General features: G+C 37.7%; 1 protein-coding gene across 5 annotated transcripts in view; it reads left to right on the top strand.

Moving 5' to 3' along the window:
- Positions 1-19,009, top strand: part of CARMIL1 (capping protein regulator and myosin 1 linker 1) — a 174,745-nt gene that overhangs the window by 127,757 nt on the left and 27,979 nt on the right. For 3 of the 5 annotated variants that reach the window (XM_060774923.2, XM_060774926.2, XM_060774922.2), the window contains 8 exons: positions 4,379-4,472; positions 6,067-6,165; positions 7,326-7,454; positions 7,614-7,745; positions 11,226-11,401; positions 13,007-13,094; positions 14,759-14,908; positions 18,311-18,328. In XM_060774923.2, the coding sequence (XP_060630906.2) occupies positions 4,379-4,472; positions 6,067-6,165; positions 7,326-7,454; positions 7,614-7,745; positions 11,226-11,401; positions 13,007-13,094; positions 14,759-14,908; positions 18,311-18,328 (886 nt within the window). The remainder of the gene's footprint in view (positions 1-4,378; positions 4,473-6,066; positions 6,166-7,325; positions 7,455-7,613; positions 7,746-11,225; positions 11,402-13,006; positions 13,095-14,758; positions 14,909-18,310; positions 18,329-19,009) is intronic. The other 2 variants (XM_060774925.2, XM_060774924.2) reach the window with 1 other exon arrangement.

Below are 19,009 nucleotides of genomic sequence, written 5' to 3'. Positions count from 1 at the left end.
TAATGCTGAGAAGACCAATGGCCTTGCATTGTGATTATGGCAATTTTCATAATGCATTTTCAAACGGTGCTAATGATTGGACAGGCAATGGGGAACAACTTGTAACGCAAGAGAGAGGCTTCAGGCATAAAAATTAGAATCACATCAGTTTGAAATAAGTCAATAGGTAGTCAAGAAAAGGCTAGGATTCTTGTGGCTGACATTTAGTTAATAATGTCATGTATTAGTTAAACAAAGAAGATTTGGCATTCTCAAAAAGCCTAATGGATTCTCAAATCAGTTCAGGACAGGCTTGTATACAGTCTCACTGGACTTGACCTAGATGCTTGTTGATCCACATAGAGCTACTGCTCTTTGATATATCTACAGTGCACCTTATGACTGTAATCTGGCCATGTAGGTAAGTTTAGGAGTTGGTTATTGATAAGTCTGACCAATAGATCCCTTCATACTTTTATTGTTCCTCCCTAATAATACAAGAGCTTTAAATATGGGTCTCATTATCTAGAAATATTGTTGATATAACAAGTATACATATTTGAATACTTAACATATACAGGGAGTCCCTGAGTTACAAACATCCAACTTACAAACAATTCATAGTTAAGACAACAGGAAGTGAGCTAAATCTGCCTCCTGGAAGGGACATTCACTCCTGGAAGAGTTATCATGAGGAAAAAGTATCTCCACTGAAGTATGATCACCAATCCTTGTTTCCACAACTAGTCATTTTTTTCAAAATCCAATGATTGCAGGGACAGAAAATGAGGTAAAATCTTCTGAACAGGGAAACATACAGCAAAACAAACATCACAGAGTGTTAATCCTTCCCTGTGCTGTCCAAAGCTTGCATATATGTGTGTGAGAGAGCTTTTGGCTGGAGTTACACTTCAAAATGTACCTGTTCCAACTTACATACAAATTAAACCTAAGAACAAACCTACAGAACCCATCTTGTGCATAACTTGGGGACTGCCTGTGCTATGTAAATGGTGATGGTGAAAACAGTCCTATTAACCAAGAAAAAAAAAGAAAGCAACCTTGTGTTTGTGCTAAATATGAGATTTCATGAAGCACTCACACAATTTTGCAACTGGGCAAAAGTTTATCCATCTGATTAAACAATGTTCATGCCTCTGAAGTTGTCCGGGAACTCAACTATAAAGCCACTTAGCTGGCAGCCTGAAATAAGCAGGTCTTCTGAGAGAAAAGTCAGGAAGAAAATCTCTAAAGATTTTTCTTCTCCAAAACAACACAGCAGGGGGACATATTAATGGCAAAAAAGCATGCAAAGGCAAGCTAGCAGCCTGCTCTTGCTAGTTAGTTGGACTGAAGAAAGGACGTAGTGTTATCTGTGTTTGCGAAATGCCAAGTGAATCCAGTGGCAAACATTACTGAGAACTTCCCTGTGAAATGCCGACATCTTAAGTTGGGACAGTACAATAGAAGTTTCTTTGTTCACCAAAAGGAGGGTTAGCATAAAAGGTCATCTTGATTCTTTAGTCTTGCACAATAACATGAGAGATATTAAGGGTCCCTGAAGATTGAAGTAGAAAGACTTCTATCTAATACAATTTGGCTTGCTTTGTCTCAAACTAGTTATTGCATACTAAATCAGAAGAGCAGTAAGCAGATTTCCAGATGGTTGTTGAACTGCAGCTCCCATTATGCCTCACTTATTCTGGCTAAGGCTGGTGCAGTATAGATTGGAGTTCTCCCTCTTTGTTCTCAAATGCTTGCAGATTTTATTCACATAACATAAGCAGTCCTTGCATGGCTGATTTCTTTTCGGTAAATAGCTAGAGCAAGGAAAATGGAGCAAAAGTGAGACCATAGTGTGGTAGCAGGGGGATTCAATTAGCCATGTTTATTATGGTTCTGATACTGTTCTTGGCATCCTATTAGTGGCATATATCTCAGGTAATGCTAACATGTGTCTTTTTATTTTTGGAGAGGGAGAAGTTCAATACTCCCTTGAGCAATAAGCCCATACTTTCTTCGAACTCTTATCCTCCTTATATTCCCATTGGAGAGCATGGGCACAGGAGGAGCACCTAACTAACACCATTTTAATGTTATCATTGGGATCATCTGGTGGACCCCAAAGGCATCTCAGAAGATGCCTTCATTGTTGGACATCCATAGAGAGGCAGCTGGACACTCCACTGTTGTTCCCTGTTCTTCACCAGCTGCTAAATGGATCTAGAGCAGGCATGGGCAAATTTCAGCCCTCCATGTGTTTTGGACTTTAACTCCCACAATTTCTAACAGCCAGTTAGAAACACCTGGAGGGTCGAAGTTTGCCTATGGCTGATCTAGAGGGTCCAGTTAGAAACAGTTAAGTCGCCATAGCATGTCTCAGCCCAATGTGGTTCTTGTGCCTGCTATTGACAATTGGATCTTTCTTCATATTTGAAATGTCAGGCACAGAGAACTACAGTTTGGATTGCACCAGCTGTGACAGTGTAACGGCCTGCTACACACACATCAGTCCCAGCCAGATTTTTCCTCCTACCCTAACTGCAACCACACCTGGGCTGAAAACATATCTTTTTAAAACCTAAAGTAACTATATTTGCTAATATATAACATTTTGCTTTCAATTAGGGCAGTCTCAGTAGTTGGCATATTAAAAACACATTAATTAAGGAATTCCTGAAAATTGATTATCTTAATTTTCTGCTTCCCTGGTAAGAAAAAAAGCAAATTCGGGAAGCTTTCAATCATTACAGTTTACAAATGGGGTGGTTTTGAAATTACAGTGAAAAACATCACATTCAGGTCTTTGTCTAAAGAAATCTAGCATTCCTGGCATCAAGTATAAGGCCATAATAAGTCCACTGGAGCAAGAGTTTCATTAGGCAAATGTATGCACAGTGTTAGGCTTCTTAAAACCTCTTTGGTGAGAATATTTCATGAAATCTGGATTGTATCTTGATGCACAGTTCACTTCCCTGGATTCTCTATGAGCTATTTCCAGCCATCTGTCTGACAATCAATATGCATTTTGTATAATGTTGTATCTGAGGGCAAAGGAGCACTGTAGAGTTAATGTAACTTTACTCCACTTTAACTATCGTTGAAGTTTGGTGAAAAACCAGCTCTCTTTGGCAGAGAAGATGAAAGATTTTGTAGAACTCCAATTTCTATTATTACCTAGCATTGAGTCATGGCAGTTAAACTGGTGTGAAGATGCATCTTGAGCCCAGGAATCAAGGATTGGATAATTTTGTGAGATAAAGATACCATTTAACAAACAGGAAGGATTCTCAATGATCTTGCTCTTGTGAAGGCAAACATACTGAAAAATGTTCAGAGGAGCTTTGTATGCCTTTGTGTGTGTGTGTGTACACATTCAAGGCTGAAAGACAAAAATAGCAAATCCTTCACAATAGATATGCATGGTAGTTTGCAATTTGCAGCCTTTCAAAATAGTGTAGAAACACAGTTTTAGTCACTGAATATATTGATCAGATAATGCTACTGTCATACACCATGATGACAATTTTTATGAAGACAAAATTAAAATATTGATATATAGGCCAGAGGTACTAGCCTGATTGCTGTGCAACCTCTGCTTATTTAATTGAAGTCCATGTTAAGGATGTTTGATTTTAAGAGATATTAAATGCATTTATGGAGAATTAGGATCCCAATTTCTGAGAAGGAGACTAGTTATGGTTAAGAGGCACCATTTATCTCTGTGTTATTTAGTCAAATGTTCTTGAATATAAAGGTAGAATGCAATTGGGTTGTTGTAGGTTTTTTCGGGCTATGTGGCCATGTTCTAGAGGCATTCTCTCCTCACGTTTCGCCTGCATCTATGGCAAGCATCCTCAGAGGTAGTGAGGTCTGTTGGAACTATATATCTGTGGAATGACCAGGTGGGACAAAGGATTCTTGTCTGCTGGAGCTAGGTATGAATGTTTCAACTGACCTCCTTGATTAGCATTTTATGGCCTGGCAGTGCCTGGGGCAATCTTTTGTTGAGAGGCGATTAGATGTCCCTGTTTGTTTCCTCTCTTTTGTTTTGCTGTTGTAATTTTTGAGGTTTTTTTTAATACTGGTAGCCAGATTTTGTTCATTTACATGGTTTCCTCCTTTCTGTTGAAATTGTCCACATGCTTGCAGATTTCAATGGCTTCTCTGTGTAGTATTGCCTTCGACAATACATAGAATACAATTGTCCAGTTTCAAAGTCACAGTTTGTATCAAAGAATCATGATGTTGACCAAGAAAATATGGTGTTCCTTTGTGCTTCTAATAATATAACAAAATGTCTGTGCATCAAAAAGCAAGATTAAGGAGCTAACAAGTGCATTTAGCCGTTGCAAATAACTTTTATACTTTTAATTTTATTACTTTTTTCTTTTCTAAGGAATTATACTATAAGGTTCATGCCTATACCAGTGAATGATGCTTCTCAAGCACTTAAAACAAGTCCTGAGAAAACTGAAGAAGCACTCCAAAAGGTATTACTCATACTGACACTGGGCAAATAGGCCAATCTCTGTGCCAGAGGATAAATGGACATAAACAAGATATTATGAATGCAAATGCACAAGAAACAGTTGCAAGACATTAGGTCCTATATCCCAGGATCTGACCCCAGGTTTTCTGTTTAACCCAAATTATCTGCCAGTGTGGACTTATATTTTGTTGTTCCTCTATTCAGTCACTTCCAACTCTTTGTGACCTCATGGACCAGCCCATGCCAGAGCTCCCTGTTGGCCGCCACAATCCCCAACCCCTTCAAGGCCAAACTAGTCACTTCAAGGGTACCATCCATCCATCTTACCCTTGGTTGGCCCCTCTTCCTTTTTTCTTCCATTTTCCCCAGCATAATTGTCTTCTCTAAGCTTTCCTTTCTTCTCATGATGTGGCCAAAGTACTTCATCTTTGCCTCTACTATCCTTCCCTCCAATGAGCAGTAGGGCTTTATTTCCTGAAGTATGGATTGGTTGGATCTTCTGACAGTCCAAGGCACTCTCAGAACTTTCCTCCAACACCACAGTTCAAAAGCATCTATCTTCCTTTACTCAGCCTTCCCTGTGGCCCAGCTCTCACATCCTTAGGTGACTACGAGGAATACCATTGCTCCAACTATGCGGATTTTTGTTGCCAGTGTGATGTCTCTACTCTTCACTATTTTATGGAGATTGGTCAATGCTGTCCTCCAAAGAAATAAGCGTCTTCTGATTTCCAGTCTGCATCTGCAATAATCTTTGCACCTAGAAATACAAAGTTTGTCACGGCCTCCAAGTTTTCTCCCTCTATTTGTCAGTTATCAATCAGTTTGGTTGCCATAATCTTGGGGTTTTTTATATTCAATTGCAACCCAGATTTTGCACTTTCTTCTTTCACCTTGATTAGAAGGCTCCTCAGCTCCTCCTCGTTTGTATAATCCAGTTTAAAGCAGAAAACTTGAGATCAGATGCTGGGATATAGGGCCTGTCTGGAAGGGCCCTCAGCCTTCCTGGGCATTTTGCTTCAGACCTCAAAACAGGCATTTTTGAATAAAAAAGGAAGATTAGAAAAAACAACTTTGCAATTGGAACATATCCACAAACTCCAGTCTGTTGATAGTGGGTTGTACAGAGACAAGTGTTTCCTGGCACCCAGCACACATTAGAGTTATGTCTACTAATATTTATGCTACCAACAAAGGTGCTATGAATTCCCTTTGGATACTGCCCATCAATGATAAACCAGGTCTCCTGTGGTTTCCTGGCTTCTCATGTTGTAGGAAGGTGCATGCTTACTGTATTGCAGCAAACTGCATTGACTTCAGTCAAATCTTTCAGATAATATGGTTTTAAATGGATGGAAATTGTATTAAAAATGAAAGCTGTGATCCTGTATCGTTTGCTTGGCAGTAAGCTTTTTATAATTTAATTAGACAGACTTCTGAGTAGGCAGATACAAGATTGTGTTGAAACATGCTACTAATGTATAAATTGTGTGAAGTTCTGTGTTTTTCTTTTCATCGTTTTGTGTGGGTGTGGATACATTTGCATGATTGGTCACTTATGTAGAATCGTGTCTAACATTGACTTCTGTACTTAGATAGAAAACTATTTGCTTCGCAATCATGAAACCCGGAAATATCTACAGGAACAAGCCTATAGGCTGCAGCAGGGCATAGTTACTAGTACAACACAACAGGTGAGCTGCCTTTTAAAAATTAAGACAGTTTTCATTGGGTTGATCAAAAAAATCAGTGTCAGTGGAAGAAGTTCCACAGAATCCAACAACAGACATAAAATGGAGATTACTTTCATGGATTTTTCCCAAGCATAATTCTGACTCATTTCTCATGGTATTATGAAGAGTTGCTATTGTGAAGAAATAGCTGTATGAAGCAAATAGATATGATGGAGTTGAAACCTAAGTGGAATTCATTCCTCATAGTTCTGGATCCATCCCAGGGTATATTGTATAGTGGATACTTTAGAGTGGATAGTACAGAAGGAATGCACTAGATCTTTTTTGAGGCCAGTTCATACCTGGATCCTCCAGCCTATTCATTTGTTACATTCTGTGAAGAATATTAGATGCAGGGTCAAGAGTAAAGAACATCAAGAGAGGATGCTTAGTGAGCTGGGTTGTGGCACAATTAAAGGAGATTAAGGGAGATAATGTATAAGATTTGGTATTTGAAAGAGGAAAGGGAAAATGAAAATATCCATTTGTAGGTTGGTAGGATGCATTCTACTTTAATTCTACCCCAGATAATCTAAGAAGTAATCAAAGCATTCATTATCTGACTTTATCCAGTCTGTTATTCCCAATTACAATCGTCATTTATAATGTGAGCTCTGGTTAATGAAAATAATGCATCTAATTGGCACCAGAATGGTGAAGATACCACTGAGGTGCAGCAGTATTCCAAGGAAGTACCTCTCAGAGCCAGCTTATTCAAAAGGCTCCTCCATTCTGAGAGCTCAAGTGCATCCTTCGATTCCATTGAGCCCATTATAATGTTATGGGTTTAATCTTGTGATTGTCTATTAAAGGGCTGGATAAACATTAGATAGATAAATACATTTTAAAAGTCTTCACATTATTTATTCCACCATAGTAATGTGGACAGTTGCCTCCAAGAAAAGACTAGCACTTCATTGTCAGAGGCACTTGAAGTGGCCAACTTCTGGTCAAAGAAAATTTAGTATATGACCAAGTTTTTAACTTGGTTTGTGGTTTGTCTATACATTATAACTGTATTCTCAATACACTTCTTACATGATAAATAAAATTGCTATGTTCATCTCACATGTTGCAAACTGTCTAATATTCTGTTGGCTTCCCACTTGGTTGTTATATAGATGATTGACAGAATATGTGTCAAAGTACAAGACCATCTGAACTCCTTAAGAAACTGTGGCTCTGACACAATACAAGAAGATGTGAAATCAGCAGAAAGGCTTATGAAAGATGCTAAAAATTCCAAAACAGTAAGTGATATCCCTGTTGAACTGACCCTACTAAAATGGGAAATATTAAGATTAAACCTTTACTTTTAGGCATTTAATTACATAATAATTTATTAATGCATAGTATTGAGAATTATTAATTCTGGCTGTCATATTAAATTATTGCTTTTTTTTTTACAGTTATTACCAAATCTGTATCACCTTGGTGGAGCTTCATGGGCAGGAGCAAATGGCTCTTTACCTAACCCAATTCAGGAGACACTAGATTCAATGGCTGGGGAAGTCACCAGGGTTGTTGATGACCAGCTCAAGGTAATAACTGATAAAGAGGTTTGAAAATGAAATATGGCAAGTATCATAAAGAGGCATGCAACCATCTTAGTTGTTTTGGCTACAGTTTTAAGATGAGATAGTGCAAGTGGAATCTAACCTTTGATCATTATCACCACTGTTGTTCATATATTCTTGGTTTCTGAGCCCAATTGACATATCAAGGATACGTGCTTGGGCAGCAATGGCAAGGACAAGGATTAGAGTTAGGAATCTCTGGAACAGTAGTGAGATTAATGGGATAAAGGCCCCATTAGGTATCCCTACACTGTTGACCTGGGAATGATTAGAGTTAAAAATAGGAGAGTAGCAAACCATTTGCTACCTAAAAATTGAATAAGGATGCTAACAAGCTAACGTAGATGCTGCCACCACATATTAAATAAGATTCCAGCAAAGTATTTTGTCAGAAGAAGGGTTTGAAAAAAAATATTGTTGTTGGTTATTGTTGTTGTGTTATTTCAAGTCATTTATGGCTTACAGCATCCCTGAGGTGAAGTTATGGTGTTTTCTTTGCAAGAGTTTTTTAGAGTGGATTTACCACCGCTGCCTTCCTCTGAGGCCCAGAGAGTATGGCTTGTCTAGTGGGTTTCCATGGCTGGACAGGGATCAAGTCCTGGTCTCAAGCCATTAAATCACTGGTACCACACTGGGTCGGGAAAACATTAGAAGTTCATAGTGCACTTGAACGTCTTAAAGAATAAATCATATAAGAATTGTTTACTAAATAGCAAACTTTCCATAGAGATTTAAAGAATCATCTCATTCGTCTTTTTTTACTCTTCTCTCTAATTGTCTGGTTCTTTAAGCCAATGATAGGAATGATGTTGATGGAATGAAAATTCCACCATTGGTGATGCTAAGACTTCTGGGATTTGGCTTTCAATGCCATTTGGAGGGCCACATATTTTCACCCCTGCCTTAGGTGACATGCTAGATTACAGTTTCTCCACTAGGATCCAGAGCATTTTCTAACATTTCTGGAGTTTTTGGGGTTGTTTTTTTTACCAGCAGGAATCTCTCTATGATAGCATAATCACTATGCATGACAGCGTTAGCATTTCCCCCACAGTGTATTCTGCTTCCAGCTGTGTTCTGTATTGATATATTTGTGAACTTAGCAGCAGCTGTAAAACTACAAATTGAACCTCTGATCATGTGAAACAAAAAGAAAATGTTTCAATCAGTGGGAAGATAATAAAGATCTAGAGCTATACCACACGATTAATTATTTTGATGAATTAGAGAAGTTAATGAGGAGGAAAATATTTCAATTTGGATAGTTTTTCTTTCTTTTATATGACTTTGCTTATCAGTTTTAGTCAAATATCAGATTATTAAAGAACCAAAGATATAAAGTTTTCCCAACTTTGTATATTAGAGTTTGAGAATAAGTCCATTGTATAATTACTCTCATCAGAACAAACCAGAATATTGAGCCATAGTTTGAAGATCATTGAATGACTACAGGCATTTTTTTTGTCTGAACTATGAAATGATGATTAATTATGAGCTTCATAATTTTAATTCTGCTCGTTGGGAAAGCTGGCTCATACCTTAGTTCAAGCCAAGACATACTCATATAGGTATCCATATCGAATTGGAGGATCCTCCTGTTTTCACATTCTTTCAAATGGCAGGAACAAAAACACACAGCAACCCAGTGATTCTGGCCTTGAAAGCCTTCAACAACACAGCAATCTCATTGATTAGGTTAGGTCACCATGATCGGCCAGACATCTTGTGGAATGCAATTTACTATTGAAAAGGCAGCAATAGTTTTGGATGCTCTGAGTATTCTGACTGCATCTTCAAATAGATAAGCAAACCATGAACTTTGACAATACATGGACTTTATGTTTGTTTGTTTTTTACTTTGACATCTAAACCAAGCATTCTTGCTTGTCTCCTGCCTCACAGGCCAAGAGAAGTTAAAAAGAAAATAAACAATGAGAATTATTTTTCTTTTGGCTTTTCAGGGGAAAGGAAAGACAAATTGGGGTTTCAGATCACACAGTAAACAAACCACAGATAGGAACTCACTGGTTAGTTTAGCTGCTCTGCTTGCAATAAATCTGGCTTACAACAAGGTTTGAATTCAGCCTTTAACCCACATGCCGTCAAAAGAAAAGCCAGGGGGTGGTTTAAACTGTGGATTATTTGGCTTTGTATTTTGCTATGGCTTATATGCCTACTGTTTTACAATTGTTTGTCATAATCATGATTTTTGTATAACACCCAGAAGCATTTTGATAAACATAAAAAATAATGCAACAAATGCATACAATATGAACCCCTAGTTTTCTAACTTGTGGCCCTTCAAGTCAGAAGAATCAATTCTAAGAGAGTGTGAGAATATTAGTCCAAAATATCTTGAGGTCCAAATGCTCACTGGTCTTTTGCTAATGGAAATAACGAAGTGTGGAAATACACCCCTCCACAGGATGGTCATTCAACATTCTCCTGGCTCCACAACTGAAATTCAAACAATGCTTGTGTTTTTTTGAATGCACAAATAATTTGGAGATTAGAGAATGAGGAGTTTTTATTCATTTCCCAGATGGCATAAGTCAACAGAATAGAAAACATTTCTGTAACATAAATGTAGACATTTTCTTCCAAAATTCAGTCCTGGAGACTTAAGTACATTTAGCATAGAAACAGTATACTAAGTGCATGATCAATATTTTAAGAATTCAGCTCTATCTGTGAGCTAAAATTCCTGCTTAAAGAAAGCAAACTGGGCCCAAATGTGTTACTTTTTGTGTGAAAGACCTTTTCAAAAAGTTATTTTTAAATCTTCCATTAAATTGTCATATGTAGGTACCTTGAAAATACATTTCTGTTACAATTTCCATTTTACCCATAATCCAGTATCTAACAGATTTTGCAAACGTTTAAAGTACTCAAACCTACAGTACTGAGCAGTTCCCCATTATTTAATCAGAATTAGAGCCCTGAAGAGCTTGAAATCTTAGAAACAAAGTCAAGAAGTTAGATCTTTTCTGTATTGCTTAGATTTTAAGAATGCAGACATAATGCAATCTGATTAATTTAGATTTGCTATTTTGGTACACTGCTTTAAAAAGGAAAATACTACATTTAATTGTAAAAGAGTATGTTTCTATTTCGTTGATTTTTACAATTCGTCCTTGCTGATATCCTGTGAAACGTATTTTGTGAATGCAACCACAAATAACCGGCTGTCCAGAAATTTGCTACACTTTATGCCAGTAGTATGCTGACAATTTCAAAAAACAAATTCCTGGGAATCAATCCTGAAATAAATTTGTAGCTGAAAGGCAGATATGTGAATTAGCACTTAATTTGATAAATCTTTGTAATGTGCTAATTTCAGCATTGTTTCATTAGTCTTGAGCATAAAAGTCTTGCATACAGTGTTATGAATGAAACGATGCCATGGCATATATGTGCAGTGTTTTCTTCCGCTTTGTGCTACAGACACTACTTGAATCCATGGTGGATGCTGCTGAAAACCTTTGTCCAAGTGCAATGAAAAAAGCAAACATAAGGCAAGACTTGATTGAGGCATGCACTGAAAAGATTTCTATTCCACGCACCTTTGTAAAAAATGTTCTCCTAGAGCAGTCTGGTATTGATATCCTTAATAAAATCAGGTGAGTCCATTTGCTTTCTCAGCTTGTCTTGAAAACTAGGTGCAAAAACCTATCTTGTACTTTGGAACACAAAACATCAAATAATACTGTCACAATCATAAAATGTATTCACATCCTAAGGCACATGTGTCAAACTGTAGACCTTCTGGCTAAATCTGACCCACGGTATCATTTTATGTGGCCTGCCAGATGCTGGACTACAACGCCTGTATTTCTCATCATTAGACATCATGACTAGAGCTGATGGAAGTTGTAAAACAGTAATATCTGTAAGGCTGCAGTTTGTATAGTCAGGATAGTGGGTTTGAATTTTATATACAAGGCTGGCGGATATGATGTTCTTTAATCTTTCCCCAGCCTCAAAGCCACAAGTGATGTTGGGTTGCAGTTCCCATTATCCCCAAGATACATAATCAAAAGAGATGGTTGTTCAATAACATCTGGGGACCCTAGTTGAGTAAAAACTAAAGAGCATCGAGCATTATGAAAAAAAATGTTGTTAGCCCATCCATGGAGTCCATGACTTTTTGAAGGCAACCATAAGACTGATGTGGCCCTTGATGAAAATGAATTTGGCATACCTGTCCTAAGGGAAATACAAGTGCTGGCTTACATTGCCTTCCCTTGGTACCCCTCAGAAAGTAGTGGGGGGAGGAGGGTACCAGCACTGTGGGGTGCAGGTGTTTGAACCTGTTCTAATGATTAATTTATGTCTCATCTCCTGCATGAGTATCCTAATACATGCACTGGTTTCTTGCATCTCTAGCACAGTTTGCTGATTTGAATGCTTTGCCAACACAGGATGTGCTGTAAACATATGTCCTCGACTTTAGAGATTATTTATAGAAATATAGGAAAGGGGTTGTACATTACATTGTACAAAGAGAATTTGTAAACATATAATGATGGCCATATGGAAATAATAAATTAGTTTCATTGTGGCAAGTATTTATTTTTGCCATACTTATTTCTTGTAACACATTAAAGTGGACGGTTACATCAGTTCTGGCATGTGTTTTATATTACATTCATATTCTAGATCTGGGATGGATAACTAGTGTGCTCCATATGTTTCTGGTTTGGATCTCCTATAATTCCACTGAAAATGCTTGCTAGGGCTTCTAGAAATTGTAGACCAAAAATATCTGGAAGACCACAGCAGCCACCTCCTGATCTATATGGGTTCTTTCCTAATAGTTAGAATTAATTTCATACAGTATATATCTTCTCTTGAAATTAAGATTACTATAATAATTACAGGTGAAGTAATTTCTCAGTTTCTCTTCAAAGACCACTATATTACTTCAGGCATTTAAATATTGTCTGTTTTAAGAAGTTCAACAGGGTTGGATCTGGTTAATACTTGGTTGGGAGACCATGAGGCAATACCAGGAACCTCTTAAGTAAGGCAAGGAAATAATCCTGCCTGAAGCCCTGGTGTACCATGGCCAGAAAGGGTTGACAGTACTGGAGTATATAGAAAAATAGTCTGTATTCCTAAGTTGTTTGTTAATTTTTGGACCATACAACCGAGTTAGTAAAGCATGGCAAGATTTTCCTATGTGAATTTAATGTTTGCTGTTTTCACTTCAAATTTCCCCACAGTGAAGTGAAGCTGACAGTTGCCTCATTTCTCTCCGATCGAATAGTAGATGAGATTCTTGATGCTCTGTCACTTTGCCACCATAAACTGGTGAGTATTTATCTGGAACTCAGTTTTTCAAGATAGTTTAATACCTCACCATGATGTTCTTGCTGCTTCGTTCACTTGCATGAGGACTTCCAAATATATGTCCACTACTTTGTGACATGTACTGACAACAAGAGTTGCCCCAGTGGACTCTTCATGCCCATAATAGGTAAAATGTCTGCATTACATTTTTATATTGACAGTGATTGTGCAGAATTGTTAATTTATTTAATTATTTCATGCATGTGTTGCCTTTTTACACAACCAAAGTTGCTTCACAAAAAGACTCACTTAAAACCTGAACAATACATTTTTAGACCCCAAATCACCTTAAAACACTGTAAAGCATGCAACATTAAAATAAAACATCCATATAAAGTTTCCTCTGGATCTGCAGGTTGTGAATCTGCAATTTTCACTGGTTGCAGATTGTCATGTACTATAACATAAAATGGCAAGAATATCAACATCAGCACCATTTAATGATGTGGAATGCAATCATATGGAATGTACATGTGGGGGAAGATCTTGGAACTGAATCCATGAAGATCCATAGGGCCCACTGTACTCACTTAAGCAGAAATGTACTTGCTTGCTGGCAAAAGAAAGAAGGGAAAGCCAGCTATAAGAGGGGAAGGGGGAAAATGTGTCCATGTTGGTTTTGATAGGTTTCTCAGTAGCTTTCAGTGCTATCTATCATGTTATCATTATGGATTATCTAGTTACAATAAGACTCAAAAATAACATTTCATAGTGGTTCTGGTTCTTTTTGGAATAATAGCTTGAAAAGATGATGGGCCAATGGATTATGGCAGTGGTGCATCTTTTATCTGCCAAAGGCCTTAAGAGTAATTATTGGGGCCCATGCTAGTGAAGGGCTGGCTCAAGTTAGCTACTTCCAAAAGTAATTGAGCCCATATCTTCTCCATGTGTCTTTCTGTCATTTTTCTGTGTTTTTCTTTCATTCTCTGTCTCTTTATACTCCCAACAAGTATACTACTGGGGAAAGGAAAGGCATTATTGGCAGAAAGTAGACCTTGCATAGGTTTTCTTAGGTTAGGAATTTATTCAGAAGTTAGGGCAAGACAGGGCTGCAGGTTTCCCAATCCAATCTGTGATGTCCTTTCACATTTCATTTTCCTTTCATTTTGTTTGTCATTTAAATGAAACTACTGTTGAGGGACTGGCCAGAATTTGGGAGTTCAGTTTAATGTGCCAATAACACTCAGCATTAAAATCAAAGGAAACTCCATGTCTGATATCATTAATTGACTGGATGTAGGAGAAAACTCCAGACTCGATACCGATGGTCTTGGTTGAAAGATAAATTAGGGGATAGGGAATCGGTCTGTATTAAATGTATTTATATTCCTCTTGAAGACTTTATTGTTTAGTATCATTCTTAGATTCAGCCCTGAAACTAAATACTCAGGGTTCAGAAGTGCTGCATCCTGGTTGTGATAGGCCAAAAAGTAACTAAAAATATTTCCAAACTCTGAGCTATGAATTTCCTGTATCAAGCAAGAGGTTGGACAAGATGACTTAGAAGACTTCATCCAATTCTCTGAGTTATGCTTTGCCCTTTGGCAAGGTACTTAAAACTACTTTTCACCAGTGTTTCCCCATTTTATGTTATTGCTTTGTTAAAATTTTAACCTTTTTTTCAGGCTGATCATTTGACAAGACGAGGCAAGCCATTACCTCACCAAGAATCATTAGACATTGAGCTGGCAGAGGAAAGACCTACTAAAAGATCTGTTATCACAGTTGAGGAGCTGACTGAAATAGAACGCTTGGAAGACTTAGACACATGCATGGTAAGACACCTATAGCCCTTGTCCACAAATAATCCTCTTGTCCATTTATATTTTAAAAATTGAGTAAGTCAGTGCCTGTCACGTCCATAGCATTTATAAAAAAGGAGTACTGCAGACAATGGAAGAGAAAGCACTGGGGGTTTTTTTTTCTTTCACTTTATCTCTTTTATCTGCTTATGCTGTGCGACTGCCTCTTCCAACTATGCTGGCAGAAAAGGCTTCACTACTGCAATGAATCAAATGCTACCATTGTAAATGAGAGTATGTGACAACATAAAACATTTTGTCTGGGTCATGATTCTATCTGCCATGGAACCATTGTTGTGTTTTACATTATTCGCGGCTTTTAGTGAGAGGACATTTGGGAATTTGCCTTGTGAGCTTTATAAGGGTGCTGCTGATCAGTTCTTATGCATGATATCACGTCTTCTTGTGTCTCTGGTTCTGCGTGGTTTTTTCCTTCCTTGATTTTAACTGAATTAAAACCTTTGCATTTTTATTTCTCCCAGATGGCTAGCTTAAGTTAGAACATTGAATTCTGAATCTTGAAGCTTCAGCCACTTATATTTATCAAGTGTGGCGTAATGTACACTTTTTGCTTTTCATATTGATTTTATCTTGTTGTTTTATTTTTCTCTGTGGATATACATATGGATTTATGTTTTTGTATAACAGCTCACATAAACATTTAAATCTTGTATTCTGGCAAGAGGGGGCTAGACAATGAAAGACATTATATATGGGCATACATTTGCACACCCTTGTACTCAACTGGAATATAACATGTTATATACTGTAAGACAGTGGTTCTCAACATGTGGGTCCCCAAATGTTTTGGCCTTCAACTCCCAGAAATCCTAACAGCTGGTAAACTGGCTGGGATTTCTGGGAGCTGTAGGCCAAAACGCCTGGGGACCCACAGGTTGAGAACCACTGCTGTAAGAAATAAGAAGGCAGGAGGTAATTCTGTTCCCACATTGGCCATTCAAATGTCTGTAGGAAACCCACAGCAGAGCATTAATAAAATATCACCCGCCTATATGTTTTCCCAGCATTCAGTTACTCGGCATCTAAGTTAAATCCATCATGACCAATAGACCAATAGCCACCGGTAGCCCCACCTTCTGTGTATTTGTCTAATCCTATTTTGTCTAGTTCCTCTTCAGAAATGCTAAACTTGGTGGTCATCAATACATCTTTTTTCACCATGTGGCATAGTTTGACTGAACCATTTGAAAAAAAATAGTAATTTTATCTTTTCAAACTCTCCTACCTTTCAGTTGAACTGAGATCCTAATATTTTGAGGGATGTAATCCAGTGAAATGGAATGCAATGAAGCTTTTCTAGTCCATAAAAGTTTATGCCAGCCTCATTCTATCAGTTTTTAAGATATCACATAAATGTCCATTGTTTATTTTATAGATTGTAATATGAGCCCTATATTGCTTCTTAGTCTTTTTCCTAAGATCAAATGAATGTATCTGTTGAAAACAGATCTTTGTTACAGAACAGAATTGGGACAGAATATTCAAAGAGATTATTGGATTGATTGTTCTTTTTAACTTATTAACTTTCAGGCAGGTCTATAAATATGGACCATAACTGCCAAGAATGGCTTTTTTTCATAGCTGCTATTTTTACTATAAGGTTTTCCTAGTGTATTTTCATTAGTTCTTTGATGAAATGCAGTCATATTTCACAGGTTTAGTTCATATTACTTTGTTTCTGTTACCATTGTTACAAGATTCCATTATACAAAGGCAACCATGGTTTTGCAGACACAGTGACCTGCTAATACCTATTGTTGTGGTTGTTATTTTTTTTTAAAATGTGTGGTCTTTATTCTCTAGTGCAGTGGTTCTCAACCTGTGGGTCCCCAGGCGTTTTGGACTACAACTCCCAGAAATCCCAGCCAGTTACCAGCTGTTGGGATTTCTGGGAGTTGGAGGCCAAAACATCTGGGCATCCACAGGTTGAGAACCACTGCTCTAGAGAGACATTGGGTCATGAATAGATGGTAAATGTGCTGCTAAATTTTCATGTAGACTGTTGTACCTTGTATTAAATGGAGCTTCACATGAGGATAAGACTGAAATGGCAAATACAGCAGTAGACTTCTAGCAGGAACATATAGTAGCTACATGACACTGTTTTTCAAGGAGCTGACTCTGTTGTTGAACTGAGTTAATTGTGCTGGTGATGACATGTAAAGCCATGTTTAAACTCTATGTTTAATCAGAGGTAGGAATTAAGTGAAGACACGGGACAGAATATTTTGTGGTGTCCTAGTTTACAATGTCTTCCTGTTGTGGTCCTGATTGGTGGTGATACTATTTTCATCTCAGTACAATGTTAAAATTTGACCCTGCACTAAAGTATTTGGGGCCCTGTGACTATGGTTTGACTCTGAGCTACCAGATTGTACATTTTACCTACTTTGGTTATTTTCAATTGTCTTTTTTCCTTTTTAAATTGTCTATTTTATTTTTGTATATGCCTTGGGATTCCAACATTTTAATAAAAAATTAACAAATTGAGCCAAAAACATTTCTTGGAAGGAAAGATGGTAGCCAACTGGAGGTCAGGTTTTCTCATTAGAAGACTTCTGTCTGTTTGAAAACAAGGATGAAGGGGACCCAGTCACCACTGGCTAGTAAAAGGAAGCCATAGAGATAGCAGTGGAGTAACTGAGGAGGGCTGGAAGTAACTAGGAGAGATTGAGAGGGACGTGGCCATAGAGGACCTTATTTCATGCGGCGCCCCCCCCCCCCCAAAATCCTTTGAGGGTACGATTAATGATGTAGCTGTTCCCACAATGCAGGGGGACTTCCTGTCATCTTTGTCATGATTCATCAGTAAAACATCAGAAACAGTCGTGAAAAAAGGAAGGGAAGAAGATGGTCTGAGATCGTCTTCTGGACTCAGTATTCCAAAATCTGAAGAAAAAAACCCCAATAAATGGCATTTTGGATAAGGGATATATAACCGATACAACTTCAACTAATAATAAAGATACTCATGATCTTTTGAAAATTCTTCTGCCATATTTCTTTCCTTTTGATCAGTAGTCCAAGTCACTAGTACCTTTGATTATTGCAAATTCTACATTTAACCACAAACACCCAGAAATTGTAGCCCTGTGTGAATGAAAGCAAGGAGAGTTTCTCTCCCTCACACCTGTGTTCATCTACTATGGAGGTGGTGCAATTTTCTCCTTAATGTTCAAGGTTTGTATTTCATTTTTGCATATTTCTGCTTCAATACTTCTGCTTCAGTCTTATTTTATTTGCAAAATTTTAGTACTGCTGGCTTGCTACCTCCCTCCTCTCTTGAAACTGCTGCTTTTGCTTTATCTTCTGCCCATTTATATTCTTTTATCTTTCTCTTCTGGCTGCATGGAGACTCTCTGCTGTACAAGTGTAAGTATTCGCTGCTGCCCCTTCCAAAAAAAGCTTTGCTATTTCTAGCCTACTTTGTTTTTCTTGCTCCATTTGCTTTTGTAATGCCTTTACTAATCTCATGGGAGAATGTAGCATCATCCGTGTGCTGTTACTGAAAGAGGCAGGCAGCAATTTGGAAGCAGTGTTGGGTTTTACAGGAAGTTTTAGCTAACACAACGTGTAGTGAATTTAAAACATCCCTTGGAAAACATGAGAGCAAAACCAAGCAGAATGCTCATGCAGCACTAGTTAATGCCTAAGAAAATGCCTTGATTTGGTTTTTGCATTAATGGTAAGCTCAATCTATTGAAAGAAATGAAAGGTATGTTTTTCTTGTCATAAACATGTACAGCTCCCATATTTTCTGTTTCACTGCCATTCAAATTTGTTATATTTGTGCCTTTGAGGGATTGGAGAGACGGCAAAGAGCAAAAGAGACTGGATCTGATTTGAATGAAAATACATTCAGCAAGTTTGTGTGGTTGGTACAGAACGCAAAGAGGCAGCAGAAGTAGGAGAGGCATTGTATTTAATCTTTTCTGGAGTAATTTTAACTGGAATTATGTTAATGAGTAGCATGTGAAGTATTTCCTAAAACCAAGATTTTAAAGCTCGGTTTCCACTTCCACTTAAAGAAGGCTATAACAGAAAAATCCCTAG

The sequence above is a fragment of the Anolis sagrei genome, chromosome 4 (genome assembly GCF_037176765.1).
Source record: "Anolis sagrei isolate rAnoSag1 chromosome 4, rAnoSag1.mat, whole genome shotgun sequence".
NCBI classification, from domain to species: domain Eukaryota; kingdom Metazoa; phylum Chordata; class Lepidosauria; order Squamata; family Dactyloidae; genus Anolis; species Anolis sagrei.
This window is presented reverse-complemented; position numbering and strand designations above follow the sequence as displayed.